At 33.0% G+C, this 15,456-nt stretch overlaps 1 protein-coding gene across 11 annotated transcripts in view; it reads left to right on the top strand.

Annotated features, from left to right (window-relative positions):
• Pdlim5 (PDZ and LIM domain 5) overlaps positions 1 to 15,456 on the top strand; it is a 212,571-nt gene that overhangs the window by 114,863 nt on the left and 82,252 nt on the right. For 2 of the 11 annotated variants that reach the window (XR_011708012.1, XM_071614529.1), the window contains exons 5-8: positions 52 to 470; positions 9,643 to 9,660; positions 9,878 to 10,050; positions 10,382 to 10,418. Coding sequence is in view for 10 of the 11 variants with exons in the window: in XM_071614529.1 (XP_071470630.1) it covers positions 52 to 470; positions 9,643 to 9,660; positions 9,878 to 10,050; positions 10,382 to 10,418 (647 nt within the window). In the remaining variant the exon portion in view is untranslated. Of the gene's footprint in view, positions 1 to 51; positions 471 to 9,642; positions 9,661 to 9,877; positions 10,051 to 10,381; positions 10,419 to 10,968; positions 12,101 to 15,456 lie in introns of those variants that run through there. The other 9 variants (XM_071614530.1, XM_071614537.1, XM_071614535.1 and 6 more) reach the window with 8 other exon arrangements.

The following is a 15,456-nucleotide window of genomic DNA, read 5'->3' as shown; positions in this document are numbered from 1 at the left end:
TGTTTGCATGTATTGGCGTGTTTTGTGTATGTTTATTTTTATTTCACATAGGGAGAACCTAAAGAAGTAGTTAAACCTGTGCCCATTACATCTCCTGCTGTGTCCAAAGTCACTTCCACAACCAACATGGCCTACAATAAGGCACCACGGCCCTTTGGTTCTGTGTCTTCACCAAAAGTCACATCCATCCCATCACCATCGTCTGCCTTCACCCCAGCTCATGCAATCACTTCATCACATGCTTCTCCTCCACCTGTGACTGCTGTCACTCCTCCCCCATTCTCTGCATCTGGACTGCATGTTAACGCCAATCTTAGTGCTGACCAGTGTTCATCTGCACTGAGCACTGGTAAAACTGCAGTTAATGTCCCACGGCAGCCCACAGTCACCAGCGTGTGTTCCGAGACTGCTCACGAGCTAGCAGAGGGACAGAGAAGAGGATCCCAGGGTGACATTAAGCAACAAAATGGGTAGGTGACCAAGGGGGCTTTCTGTTCTTATCAGAATACTTCTTTTAGGTAATCTCCAAGAAACTCTTAATCTATCTTTCCCACATTCAGCTGTTACTTTAAGGAAGGTGGAGTTATGTTTGCTTCATTAACATGTGGCCTTATATTACATATATACAACATTGTCTGCCAAGCAATTATAAGTTAATCAAAACCTAATTCCACATTTTAATGTGTTATGAACTGTGTAACATGCTGTGTGACTCTTCTTCCACCTCCTGGCACAACATTGCGCAGCTGGCACTTATAATGCAAGGAAAATCTTGAATCTTTTTTCCTCAAATTTTCCATCCTTTTATTGCTCACCAAAAGCTTAAACAGTGTGATTATAATTGTTCTCAGCTTACGTATGTCACCCTATAGGAAGGGGAAATGAGGAGTTTTTAAGAAGCCCTATCTCCCACGAAGTAGTGTAGAAAATAGAAAACAAATCAGTTTTTGACACATGTCTATATGAAGTAATGCATGGACCAGTACTCTTTAAAAGCAAATCGTAGGGACAGAACAACAAGGGATGTTTAGATAGTGTCCAAAGCATTTTATACATTTTTTAAAAAATGAATGAAAAATTTAGTGGAAACTAGATATATAATGTTAGCAGAAGTTTTTGAAAATTTGTTATTTCCTTATAATTTTTCCTTGAGGATACACTTTGAAAAAGTCAAAGTTATTGACTCATTTGAGCCCCATAGTTGTAATTTCAGCAACCGTAATTTATATCATTTCATTTATTTAGGGATTCAATGAAGGCACCTTAAAGCAAAGCCATTTACACAAAATCATTTTGATTTTTATTTATTTGACAAAAATGTACATTAAAAGGAAAATAATTTGTACACATGATGGTTTTCTCCCATGTCAGTTCCCAGGGAGATATAATTAAAATGATTGTGTGGATAGATCCTTTCTGTTAGATGTAATCCCTTCCGAGAATGTTAATTCACATAATGAAGAAGCAATGCTTTCTGCAGCACTGCTGCCATGGTAACTTGGGAACTTGAAAGAGAAAATGGCAGGGTTCCAGGTTGCTGCTGAGAGTGCAGGAGCTCTGCAGGAACAGCTACTGGTCTGTACAGATGGCTTTATGGTTGTGAGTGGCTCAAAAGTTTTGATTTCTTCTTTAAAAGCAAACAGTAATGAAAAATAAGAGGGGGCCTTTTAGGTTGCATCAGAGGTATTATAAAGATTTTTGTAAAATAAATGAATTTAAACCCATGGACATTAAATATGAAATGATTAGCAGAAGATTTTGAAAATTCACTCCTCATTTTTCCTTTTTGGGTGTACACTTAAAAATGGTCTAAGTTACTAACTCATTTGAACCCCGTAGTTATAAAATTACATTTCAGTAAACTGTATGTTGAGAAAAACTAGTGTCTTTCAAATAATGTCATTTCTTCTTTCCTGTGAGGAAGAGGAACAGTACATGGGGTTGAGGTGTGTTTGGTTGTAAAATTTTTTTTTCCTGTGTGTCTATTTTAAGATAACAAATTTTGGAATAATCAGAGTAGATAACCTGAAAAGAAAGATGCTGCCTGTTAAATGCTAGCCTCACAAAGAAACTGAAACAGAAGTTTATTGTTTATTAAATTCCAGGTTCAGTAGGAAAAAAAAGCCCACTAAAGTCAAAAGTCTTTTCTCCTAACACATCTTGAAATGTATTAGAAAGTCTTCTTAATAGAAAATTGTAGACGTAAAAAGCAGATTGAGGTTTTAGATTGGATTTAAAACAAGTTTAAATTTTGTGCTTAATAAATTAACACAACTCTGATGGTTAAATTTGAAATGATTTAAAACATTATTTTTGAGCTAAAACAAGGAAGTGATGTAGTTTCAGGGCCTTATGGTAGCTTCTCAGTCATTCAACAGGTGTTCGTTAAGCACATGCCTGGCATTCAGCACTGTGCAAAATTTAGGAGAAAAGGGATTATTACATATTTTGCATCATTAACAAGCAAATTACTGCTTTGCCTTTGCAAACTGGATGTGTTTAAAAATAACTTGATCTCAAATGTTGTCCAGATGTTAGGACAAGGAAAACTTGATTATTCCGAAAACAAAAGTGTGTTATCTGTGAAATTCAAAGACAAATCTGTAATGCTCCTTCTCTCACTATGTTTAGAGAAATAAAAAATAAATCACATCCTTGATTAGTCATTGATTTGTCATCTTGGAGAGTAGATGTTTGGGGATATTGTCAAGTACTTTTTATACTTAAGTGTCGAAGTTTTTACTCTTCTATTTCCCAGATATTTATTATGTTGGCAGAATAAAATTCTTATAATATTGAGAGTTGTTGCTTTTTATTAATTATTTCTTATTTTAGAAATAATCCATACCCATGACCAAATAGTTAAAAATTCAGAAGGATATAGAGTTAAATGCCTGAGTTATCTTTTTCTTTAAGGCATCACGAAGACTGAGTTTTTGAAAGTGATTTAAAGTGGCTATCTAGTTTGCCTCCCAAATTTGCATGGGATTGATAAACAGTAGACACAAAAAAGAGTGTTTCAATTAAGCATCATTACTAAGAATTAATTAGCTAATAATTCATCTTGATATTATGAAATCTAGAAATTATATTGCTATTTATAGAATATTTCTTAATAATACTAGGTAATCACTCCTATTCCTTCTTACAAGTAATAATGATTAAGGCACTTCAGAAAGTTTAAATCTTTCTTCTACATGTACACATTATTGGTCATGGCATTCTGTTTTCTCTACTACTCTGCTTACTCTGAAGAGCAGAATGGGACTTTTTATTTTCCAGAGCAAAAGGAAAGCTGTTTTTTGTCAAGTAATTAACTAATTTCCCTTTTCATTTGTCCTTGCATTATAATGTGCCACTGCTTTCTGAAGGTAAGTCTCTCTGGTATCCTATATTAATTTCAATGTGGTTGGACTGCAGTTTCTTCTAACAGTTTTTATATGGTGTTTTGAAGAACCTGGCCTTGGAATATACAAAAAATAATGATGTAGTAGTAATATTTTTAAATGCTTTTATTTTTGCAGAAAACACACGTGACAAAGTTAGTATCCACATTACTGGAGAGGAAATATGGTGATTTATATATGAGTAAACAGCATGAATGCCCAATTTTTGCAAAATTAAATTATATTTTTGCAAAATTAAGTTAAATTTTGCAAAAGAGCTATAATTTAAAATAACCACATATAGTGTTTTGAATAAGTTTGGTTTGCATTGCTATGTTGTGGTGAATTGCTTTATAGTAATAAATAGTAGTGTTTAAGTTATGTCATTAAATATATGTGGAGTTTGCTGTGGAAAGGTTGAAAAGAGGCAGTGCTTGGGGGAATGTAATTTATATCAATCAAAACTGTTAGAAGATAAAGATAGAAGAAAAAGCATAAACATTTGTATCACTAGTAAACAGCATATGTAAAACTGAATTAATATTAAAAGTTAGTGTTTCCTAGATTAAGTTCTCCAAGAAATTTTTTGGTGTTTTTTTTTCTCTCGAAGTTTTAATTGAGTAAATGTTTCTAGAAGATATTGATATTTCTATGTGCAGTTATATGTGTGAATGATAGACAGCCAATACACTATTGAAATCAGTTGAGAGATAATTGCCATGTTTAATAAATGTCACTAAGAGTTAACATAGGCATTGGGAATCACTATGGTATAACTTTAAACCTTGTTTTTGTGCTGTTTTAATATTGACATAAAACTGGTTAGTAGTTAGCTAGCTTTAAAGCTAAGGAAAAATCACATGAGATAAGAACTTAAAATAATTTTGCACTAATCAAGTTATGATTATTCTGAGCATGTGTTGAAATTCTTAATCCATATTATAAAGTAAAATTGGAAATATGAGATATCTAACTTAGACATACCCAACAGAATTAACTTTTGAGTTATTAGAGAACTCCTTTCTAAACAGCTATGGTCTCATTGATTGTATAGTTTCATGTTATTTATGTATAGGAATATCACACACCAGTGTATAATAAAACATTATCAAACCCTGATTTATTGTCTTTTAAAAGTTAACTTCTTATAAACAACAACTTTTGCTAGTTCCTGGGTTCCAGTATAACAAAAACTTTGATTTGGAAAGGGGGGACAATGGAACTTGAAAAAAATAAATTTAAACCTACAGATTAAATATAATTTTTAAAAATTCAAGATTCAGAGTCATTAATTTGTTAGGTATTACTATGCATTGTGTATTAGGTATTCTATGCATTGTGCTGTGTGTCTCTGAATATATTATATGATCTAATTCTCATGAGAACTGAATATCAAGAGAGCACATAATTTTCTCAAGTCATGTGACTTGTAAGTGATTAGCTGAGATTTGAGCTTAGGTCATTTAAAGCCAAATTTTGATGTGCCTTCCACTATATCACCTGCTTTTGACTTGCTTTTTTTGTTAGTTTGAGTTAGTATTTGTTTTTATAATGACTATGGAGTTGAATCAAAAGCTTATAAGTGAATTGATGTTTTTTGTTTCTGTTTTTGTTTTGTTTTGTTTTTGAGTAATAGAGGCATCTATCCCAACAACAAATCAGTGTCTACATAGTTTTCAAAGTGCCTTCAAATATGTTAAAAATGAGTCCTCTTGGGGCTGGGATTATAGCTCAGTGACAGAGCGCTTCCCTAGCATGTGTGAGGCACTGGGTTCGATCCTCAGCACCACATAAAATAAATAAAAAATAAAAATATTGTGTCCATTTGCAACTACAAATATTTAAAAAAAAAAATGAATCCCCTTACAAAAAGTCTGAAGGAGGCCCAGTGTGGTGGCATATGCCTGTAATCCCAGCAGCTCCAGAGGATCCCAAATTCAAAGCCAGCCTCAGCAATTTACCGAGACCCTGTCTCAAAATTTAAAAATAAGGGTTGGGGATGTAGCTCAGTAGATAAGTACCCCTGGGTTTAATCTCTGATACCACCAAAAAAAAAAAAAAAAAAAAAGGACAGAAAATTTGTAGTTCATTTCATAATTGAGGAACACAGGTTTCTTTAGATTACAATTTTCCTAGAACAAGGTGAAGTGGGCAACACAACTAAGGCCAAGTTAACTGGCTGCTTTGGTGATAAGTTTGCCACTTCTCTGCACTATTCCATTTGAGTACATTTTTTTTTTTAACAATATGGAAATACTTGTTTGACATTAAAATTGGCATCTTTGGATTAAAATCAATCAACCCTCCATTTGATGTCCTTTACCACTAAAGTTTGCACTAATCAAGTTATGATTATTCTGAGCATGTGTTGAAATTCTTAATCTATATTATAAAGTAAAATTGGAAATATGCGATATCTAATATCTGCCTGCAACTTCATGTTGAGATAAAACATTTTCCCTCAGCTTTAAAATACTTAAATATATATATGCCTAAAATTGGTATCAGTTCAGAGAGATTATTTTGCAAAACTATTTTCCTGTTATTTAAAATAGCAAAAAAGAGAAGAGAATGCTTTACACTATGACTGGCAAAGAATATAGACAGGCAAACTGTTGAGATCAACTTACTCCTGTGTCCCACCCTCATTGAGTGGAACCTAACCCTGTGTGTTGAGTTTGTCAACTTAATTAAAAGTGGAATTATAGCCACACAGACCTTTTTAAACACTAAAGCTGACAGTCAGTTTTTCTCACTATGAATTTTTATTTATTCTGACTAAACGTAATTGGAGGATCCAAGAACACTACAAGGTGTTCTTTGATAAATAATACAAAGTTTATATTTTGTTTTCTATCCATAATGGAACGTAAATATATTTGTTTTTTAACAATTCTACCCTTAATAGGCTATGTGAATGAATTGTTTTGACCTTCTCTCTATTCAGGTATTATTAACCCATTTCCTTTAGCATATCAAATCAGATATACTTTTCTGGGAAGTAATTATGTCACTGATAATACAGAGCTGTGGAGTTCCCACACCAGTTCTGAAGTTACTGGGACTTACTTGCTCATGATTGAGGGAGGTGAGACTGAGAAACAGGGAAAAGTATGAAAATTGAGAGAGAGAGAGAGCCCATTATTCATGATTCTACATCTTCATCAGACATTTTACATTTAAGAAAAAAAAATTTTTCCAGTAGTGTAACATTCTCTGGCAGTGTATGATAGGGATAATGTATGTAAAGAGATTACACTGGTGGTTAGTATTATACTTCTCTGATATGAGACTGAAACATTTTTCTCTTTGTTGATTTTAAAAGTGATTGTAAGCAGAACTATTTCTTCATGTTTTATCAAACTGTTTTATTCTCTGCCTTTTGTTAGGAATACTATTAAGAATTTGAACTCATATTAAAGTGAATTTTATAAAAATCTGGATTTTTTTGTAGTGGATCTTTCTTGGTATTTAGTAACATGAAGACTTGAACTAGCATTAGTACATGCAATGATTTTCAGTGTTTAGGGGATAAAAAACATAGAACTGTTATCCTAGTAATAATAATAGGATGGAATTTTGACTAACATTTGTTCATTTTTGTCTACATTTGCATGATTATTTTGATGCATGGTATTTATATAACATCTTCTCTTAAATTCATTGCTTTGAATTTTGCTATTTCATTTTTTCTCTTACTATTCTTTTTTCTTCATCTCTGCTTGTGTTCCATCATCCTTGGAATATCAATCTCATCTTTATCACGTCTTTATTATGTGTATTATTCCTCCTTCAGTAATCCTGGCACTGTGTAAGTACTTATGGCTCATTTCATCATTGTGTGTCTGTAACTTTTCATCTTGCTCTCAACTTAACACCACCAGCAAATCTTATTAATATAAATTTCATTACAAGAAGTCTCAAAAATGTTAAGGAGCATAAGAATCATGGTTTTCATGACAGAGAACTTCTTTTTTTTAAATTTTTTTTTAATTGTAGGTGGACACAATATATTTATTTATTTTTATGTGGTGCTGAGGATTGAACCCAATGCCTCACATATATGAGACTGGCACTCTACAACTGAGCTATAGCTCCAGCCCCCCAGAGAACTTCTTATAAATCATTGGGTGTGTTTGGAACATCCACCCTTTAGCAGTGGAAAAACTTATAAGCTAACTATGTTCAGGGGGATGGGTAAATGTTCTGGACAGTGTACACTGAAGTTAGAGATATAGTTTGGATTTTTTTTAAAAAAAATTGAATGAACTTGCTAATTTTGAAAGCCCATATTTTGAAATGAATTACTTGCTCTTGAGAGTTAAGTTTATATTGTATCTCAAAATATTTTAAATTAAAATTATTGTTTTCCTTAATCATAGTCATCAGAGTCAGAGTCTCAGAACCAGAAAATGTTAAGTAAATGTTTAGAAAATTCATATCACTAATATGAGACTTTAGCCATGGTTAACAACAAAGTCTAAGATAAATTCTACTTTTTGCAAGTATGCTGTAGCTAAATACTACTTCAATTATGGCATTTTAGTATTTTAGTTCTTAGTATGACAACATTGTTTTGTATTTTTATAGACAAAACCTTTTTCAAAAGATAAAAAAAAGTCTTATACTTGAAATTGGCAATATTTGGGAGTAAACTACATTCACTAATTGTAGAGCAGTTTAAAACTATAATATTTAGAAGCTGAATGTAAACTTTTCAAGTACTTACATAAGAGCTATTTTATATGTGCCCAAGACAATGTGTTTATGGAATAATCTCTATTTCCTAGTTTCTAAAAATTTTGTCTATTTTAAAAAGGACTAGATTTTGTTGAGTATTAGTAAAGATCTTTTAAATATTTTACTGCAGGGATTATGAAATCTTACCATAAATTATAATATGTCTTTCCATTTAGCGCATGGATGTTTTTGATTCTGTTCTTTTTATATGCCGATGATCCATCATCTTAGAAGACATGTTGTGATTGTTTTTCTGATCATCATAAAATAACATGTGATGATGATCATTATTGGGGGCTAGAAACTGTAGAGAGCACTTTGTGTACATTTTGAATCTTATTTATTCCTCAGAATAACCTTTAAAGATTTAATTCACAAGTCTCATAGAAAACAGAGACTCAGAGAAGTGAACTAACTTGTAAGAAACACGCTGAGTGAAGGATTTAGTGTTGCAACTTGATCTGATTCTAAAGCCAATGTTACTGACTTTAATTTTATCATGTTCTTTGTGGGGAAAAGACTCCAGTGTACTTGGGCAGTTTTGATAGTGTTACTGTTATAAAATGATAGCAATCACCTGACACGCTGATCACACTGTGATGTTTCAGCAGTGAGTAAAACCTGGCAGATCCTGCCACCCACACCTGACCACATTGAGAGCACTTTTTCTACATAGACCTTTGGCCAGTAGTCTGCTAAGCAGACTACTTACTTTTCCTCTTCTGAAATTTTAAATGTTAAATTCACAACTCCAGCTGTTTGCATTTGTCCTATTTTGAAGAAAGAGAAACAAGGAGTGTTTATAATGTTCAGTAGAGCTTAAAGTATTAAAATAATATACATTGTAAATTCTTTAGTGTTTATGCTATGCTAATAGAAAACTGAATGTTCTTAGCAAAGCCGGAGTTCTCAAACTCTATAGTTTATACCTCTCTTTGATATAAATTATTACCTTGAATCCTCAGAACAATGTAATATTCTTGCTTTATCAGTGGAAAACACTGATACTCAGTGAAACTGATTTGACTAAAATCATGCACCGAAAAGTGATAGAGCTATACTTTCAATCCTTTTCTTTTCATAAATATCTCAGTGGTTTCTAATATTGCGCAATCATCATCAGTATACTAATCCTGCCCAATAGTTTTATTCAGGATAAAGAGATCTGTATATATAAATGAAGAAAATCAATTCTGACCCTTTTCAAAATTATGTTTGAAATTACTGATTTAGCCTGTACTAAACCAGTCTTGGTTCCTAGGCTTAGTGAAGAGGTGATCTAATTTTGGTAACTCCCAACACATTCTACAGCATATTGATATTAAACTGTGGTTAAATCATAGTTCATACCTTTGTCTTTTGTGGCATATGATGAATGATAGAAGTAATTTTCAGTTGTTTGATTTTGACTACTTTAGACTTTTCATTTTCTAGTTTCCTTTTTTCCTTATTATTTTCCTTTCCTTTTCTTCATGTTGGAAATCTTTCTTCTGCTGCCTTCTTCTGTCAATTAAAGGAAAACCCCACCTAAACGGTAATGTTTCTGTTGAATATGTTTTTATAATGTTAGTTTATATGCACCTGTTAAGTACATTGTTTTTAACTGATTAAAGAAAAGCTAAGCCTATTTTAGAAAGGTACTTTTTTTAAAAAAAAATTGAGACTGGGACAGTACTTGCATAAGCAAGCTATATAAAAGGAATATTGAGGATTAAATATTTAAATAATTTTAAAAAAAATCTTTTCCCTAGGCCACCAAGAAAACACATTGTGGAGCGTAATACAGAGTTTTATCACATACCCACTCATAGTGATGCCAGCAAGAAGAGACTGATTGAGGATACTGAAGACTGGCGCCCAAGGACTGGAACAACTCAGTCTCGTTCTTTCCGAATCCTTGCCCAGATCACTGGGACTGAACATAGTAAGTGATCTTCTAGGGATCCTAATGGATGATATTCTTTGCCCCAGAGAATAGTACTTAGACTAATTTGGCAGTTACTGGAAAACAACCCTAGGACACTGTACTTTTAAATTAGTTATGCATAATATGGGTACTGCAAATGAGATGTCAGTCTGGGAGAGTTACATAGAGAAGAGAAGGAGTATTGAATAGTTACAACCAATAGAACATGGTATAGAATTTTTCTTAGTGGCTCTGTGAAACTTGAGTGTTTGATATTGACACAGATAATTGCTTAAGAGATTTTGAAGTTAAAAAAGACAAAGTAATACTGCATATTTTCATATTTCAGTGAAAGAATCTGAAGCTGATAATGCAAAGAAGGCAAAGTAAGTTTCTTTATCTTTTTGTAAGTTGAATGCTTTTCTTTCATGAATGGTCTCAATTTGGTTTTTCAAATTTTCAAGTGTAATGAATGATATGGCATTTTGTCTTTGCAAATAGAAGCTAAGCATTTAACTGTGGTGCCTTTAGTGTGACCTAAATGTACAACTTAACAGCTTTTTAAAGTAGTATATATTGTCTGGATCTTGGCTAAGGCATATTCTCTTTAGTACTGAAGTAAGAGGTGGGCCAAACAGTGTAATTGGGAATGCTTTGCTAACAGAATATATCTCTCTGAATGAGTTCATGTGTTGTCTTGCAGTCACTTTATTTTGGGCATAAAAATTGATGTTTCCAGGAGGGCTCTGTAGATTAATTTCTGTATTTCTAAAACTGCTCTACCTTTAAAATCTTTGCTATTTAACAAAAAGCTATGTGAAATTAAGCTTTTATAAGGCATGTTTTCTGCATGATGGAATTAGTGTAGAATCTTTTCCTCTCTCTTTTTTATGACTCTTCTATCACTCTTTTTTTTTTTTTCTCTTATTTCCACAGGGAAAAGATACCCCTTCACGTCTTTAGTCCCAAATACACAAAATTACGTGACTGGCACCATGAAGTTTCAGCACGTGCTCTTAACGTACAGTGATTTATGAGCCTTGCCCCCCCAAGCAGTCAGCACATACCTTTTCATTCACTTTTTCTTTTTCAACTTGATAGCAAAATCTGTATTAAAATTGCCTGATGAAAAAAATAGAAACTTTTCTATACTTTTCTAACAATTTCCTGTTTTCATGAAAATAAGAAGATGAACATGTTTTGTGCTAGGTGGTAGCTCACAAATGTAAAACCAAATGAAAAAAAATGAAGGCACTAGATCTAATCAGAGGATTTACATCTGTTTCTATTGTTACTATGGTACAAACCTTGAAAAAAATTATTTTCATAAGTTGGGTTTGTTTGGTTAGTTGAAGCAGAGGCATATGAACAAGAATAATGTCCTTGTCTAATTTGGAAAATACTTCCTTTAAAATGTGATTGCTTTTCCTGAGATTACTTTTAAGTTCATTATTATGGAATGGTCAAAGTTGATTGTACATTATTCTAAGTACACAAATAGGAGGAGGAAAGATTAAACAGAGAGGACTTTGTTAGATAAGAGTCCATTGTAAATTTAGGAATCTTTTAAAACAGGCACTCTTCAGGGGGGTTGTATGAAGAAGAGGAAGCCAAGATTTGGCTTCTAAACATGGAAAGAAGATTCTACCCCTGTTTGCAATGGGGAGATACAGTGTTCTTTTGGGTTGGTTAGATTCAAAATCCTGTTTTCTACCAAGAAAATATATCTAAGCTGGTGGGTATTTTTATGGTATAGGAAATTTCTAGGTATTAAGTATTAAAACATATAAAGATAGTTTGCTTCACTTTTAAATCAGAGGAAAATAATAAAACACATTGTAATATGAACGATTCTGAGATTTCAGAGAAATATTTTACTTAGTGTTGTAAACTATTGTGTGTTGCTGCTATCCTTAGGAAGCAATGTTTTGGGCAGTACATGGAAGCTAAAAATCTATGAGAAATGCTTTCTGCCTTGTAATATAATGTATTATATAGTAGATCTAAATGCAGTAATAAATGCGTTTGAAGTTTGGAAAATTATTGTAATAAAGTTGCCTTTAACTTAGCTTTGTACTTGTTCTGTTTCCTTGAGGCTAGTAACCTTGCTGTTCAGAACATATTACAATATCACAGGGGTAAAATCACTAATTACCTTGATATTTCTTTTGGAAAATGTTTTTAATTTTGTGACATTACTAAATGTAAAACATGGCAAAGGCCCACTTTTGTTTTCTCTTGAACTGTTACATTATTTAACATAACATCATACGTGAATAACATATATGATCACTTAAACTATGATATGACATAAAATTATTCTTTGTGAATGATTACTGAAACTTCTTGCCTGCATTCAAGGATTCATTTTTATTTTTCCAGGATATCTACACTTGAATGTCACCCTAGTAGGATAATTGCCTAATAACATAGAAAAACTAACATTAACTTTAGTTAGTGATTGGTTCCTATTGAAAACTTCACCTAGTAAATGTATTTAGAAAGTAATTCTAGAATTTATTGTTGCTCATTTCCACTATACATCCAGATATAAGATGTCTTACTTTATTGCATCAGTTCTTCTTCAGACACCAAGCAGTTTTGCCCAGTTGGGCTTTTATGATCCTGACATCACTTCCAGTTATTACTCTGTCTCTGGCCTCTGTAAGAAAATCTACTTTCTTAGACTAGGCCTTTCTATACCTAATAATTCTTTTCTCAAAAAATAATGTTTGAAAAAAGTTTGAATTAAAGTCACATAAAAATAAATAATGTGAGAGCGTTAACATGGGATTTTCTACCAAGAACCAAGTTTCTAAAATAACTACAGAATTGATAGAAAGAACTACTAAAAAGAGTTTTAGGTAAATAAAAAATTTTTTTTTCCTAATACAGACAAGAGAGCATACATAGAATTATGTAACTCAAAATAGGGGCTATTGAAAATAAGAATTTAATACCATGTATAATTAAAATTTTTAATGTATCATCACAAGAACGGACTTAGATTAATGAAATGATTCATATTTGAGTAGAAGGACAAATTTTCAGCCAGGATCACAAAGGACATTCCATTTGACCCTGTCAGAAGTTAAATTCCTGAGCTCAATGGATCTTTTGGGACATCTTATATTCCTAGCTTTAAAGCTAGCCAAAAATTACAAAAATGTTATTGTAAGTTTAATGGCCTAATTTATGACTTATTTTTGTTTGTCTCTCTTATACAGATTTAGTCCTAAGCTTTTCTTAAATATAAAGTTGGGAAGTTACTCTTTAAGAATTTTGAACATTTTTTCCTTACAGTGTTTTACCAGTCAGAAGACGGAATGTGTCTTTTCTGTCACCTCAAAAAAAAAATTGTAGAAACAGAAACACTTATTTTGTACATTATATGCCATTTAGGAAGGCTCACATATATAAACATCTCAGAGTTTGTTGAATAGAAATTATGATATTGGGATACAAAATAGGAGTTTCATATACTATTCAGTATTATTCAAAAAATACAAAATGATATGGTTTTCCCCCTAGTTATTGTCATTCTGATGTGTATTTAAAATCATGAATCTTAAATATTCATTTATTGTCTGTGTTCATTCTTCCAAGTAATTACTACATACGTACATGCTAGACACTAGTCTATGTACTACAGATACAGTAGTGAATAACAGTTAAATATAAAAACAAGATGATCAGAGGCAATTTTGTTAGCAAGGTAATAAAATAGGCTAATAAGAAAGAAATTTGTCTTAGGCAGGGCAGGATTACTTTAGATTATGTGGAGATCGGAGGAGATGACTCTTTGGAGAAGAGAAGCCAGCTGAATGATGATTTTTGAGGACGGTGTTCCAGGCTGAGGAAGCAGTGTGGAAAGTACTGTGGCAAGTACTCAGATCAGAAAGTCAGTGTAGCTGAAACATTCAGGAGGGAAGCATGACATAAAACCATAGTTCTTAAGAATATGGGCAAATAGCATATTTCCATTTCTATCACAGCATTTCAAGTGGGAAATTATCCTGTCATTTCTCACTACTTTCAAGTAGAATTAGAAAAATGAAGAGTCACGGAGGTTTGTCAGTTTGCTGAATGAAGTGCACACCTAGTTAGTGCCAACCCTGATTTCTGATTTCTGATAGTCTTATTGAGATCCAGTGAAGACCTAAAAAGAGAAGGCATAAAGGTACTACATGTTCGTAACCTTAGTAGGGTACAGAAACACAGTGTCCTGTAAGCATGTATAAAGCCACACAAAAATGAAACCTGGACATCTGAAATTTTGATATTTCATATACTCTTCATAATTTAGTGATGAATTTGACATTTTAGTCCTCTCTATAAAAACCTAGCAAGAATTATTTGGACTGATTCCTTTTGTTTCTCCTTTTGAAGGAAATTCCTTAAGCTAAGTAATAGTTCCTGATCATTCTTCCAAAATAGGCTTTTTGATGTTGTTGTTAGAAATAGAGAGAAATAGGGAATGATAAATAATTGAGGGTATTAAATTCAAATTTGTGACTGACTGATTACTTTCTGCTCCTGAGTTTCCATTTCTTTAAAATACGAAGTTATAATCTGCATTGGACACTGTGCCCACTGATAACATAACTTGAGTGGACAACGCAGGCAGCCTTCCTGTAGCCCCTTCACCATCGCCTCAGCTGTCCATGTTCAGTGAGCTCATTGATCTTAGGTGCTAGGAAGGAAAGGTGAAGAGCCTTGCCATTTCACCCTATTTAGCAACAACTTGGGAGAAATCCTGTAGCTCCAGAGGTGCTATAGAGTCAGCTGAAGCTGTCCTAAGTTCTCAGTGGTAGCTCAACTTCTGCCCATTTCTGCTACCGGGCCCCCTTCACAGATCCTAATCCTAGAGGCACTTCTTAATGAACACCCTCCATGCTAAGTCTCCATGAAGTCTGCTCTTCGAAGACCCTTTTCTGCAAGAGAATCATAATCCTTTGAATCCCAATTTGGTCCTCAGTTGCATAGATTCCTTTTTATTCATCTCATCATTTCCAGTATCCTTGCAACTTCTTCATTTATTTATTTATTTTTTTGGTAGTTGCAGTTGGCACAATACCTTCATTTATCTATCTTTATGTGGTGCTGGGGATTGAACCCAAGGCCTTGCATGTGTGAGGCAAGCACTCTACACTGAGCCATAACCCCAGCCCCTCTTTGCCACTTCTTATCCCTTCTCCTAAACCTTTAGCCCAGATCACGATCATATAATTTAAGGGAGTCTATAAAGTAAAAGATCTGTTGAGATGCCTGGAAGTCAGGAAGAAGATGCCTTTGCTTTTTTTTTTTTTTTTTTTTTTTGTCTTAAGTAGAGTGTTTGTTGATAGCTTCAGAGACTACCCACGTAGGAGTAAAAAGTAAGTAAAGGTATTTAGAAATCAAATATACTCAATGAGCTGTATCAAT

The sequence above is a fragment of the Marmota flaviventris genome, chromosome 7 (assembly GCF_047511675.1).
Source record: "Marmota flaviventris isolate mMarFla1 chromosome 7, mMarFla1.hap1, whole genome shotgun sequence".
Taxonomy (NCBI): Eukaryota; Metazoa; Chordata; class Mammalia; order Rodentia; family Sciuridae; genus Marmota; species Marmota flaviventris.
This window is presented reverse-complemented; position numbering and strand designations above follow the sequence as displayed.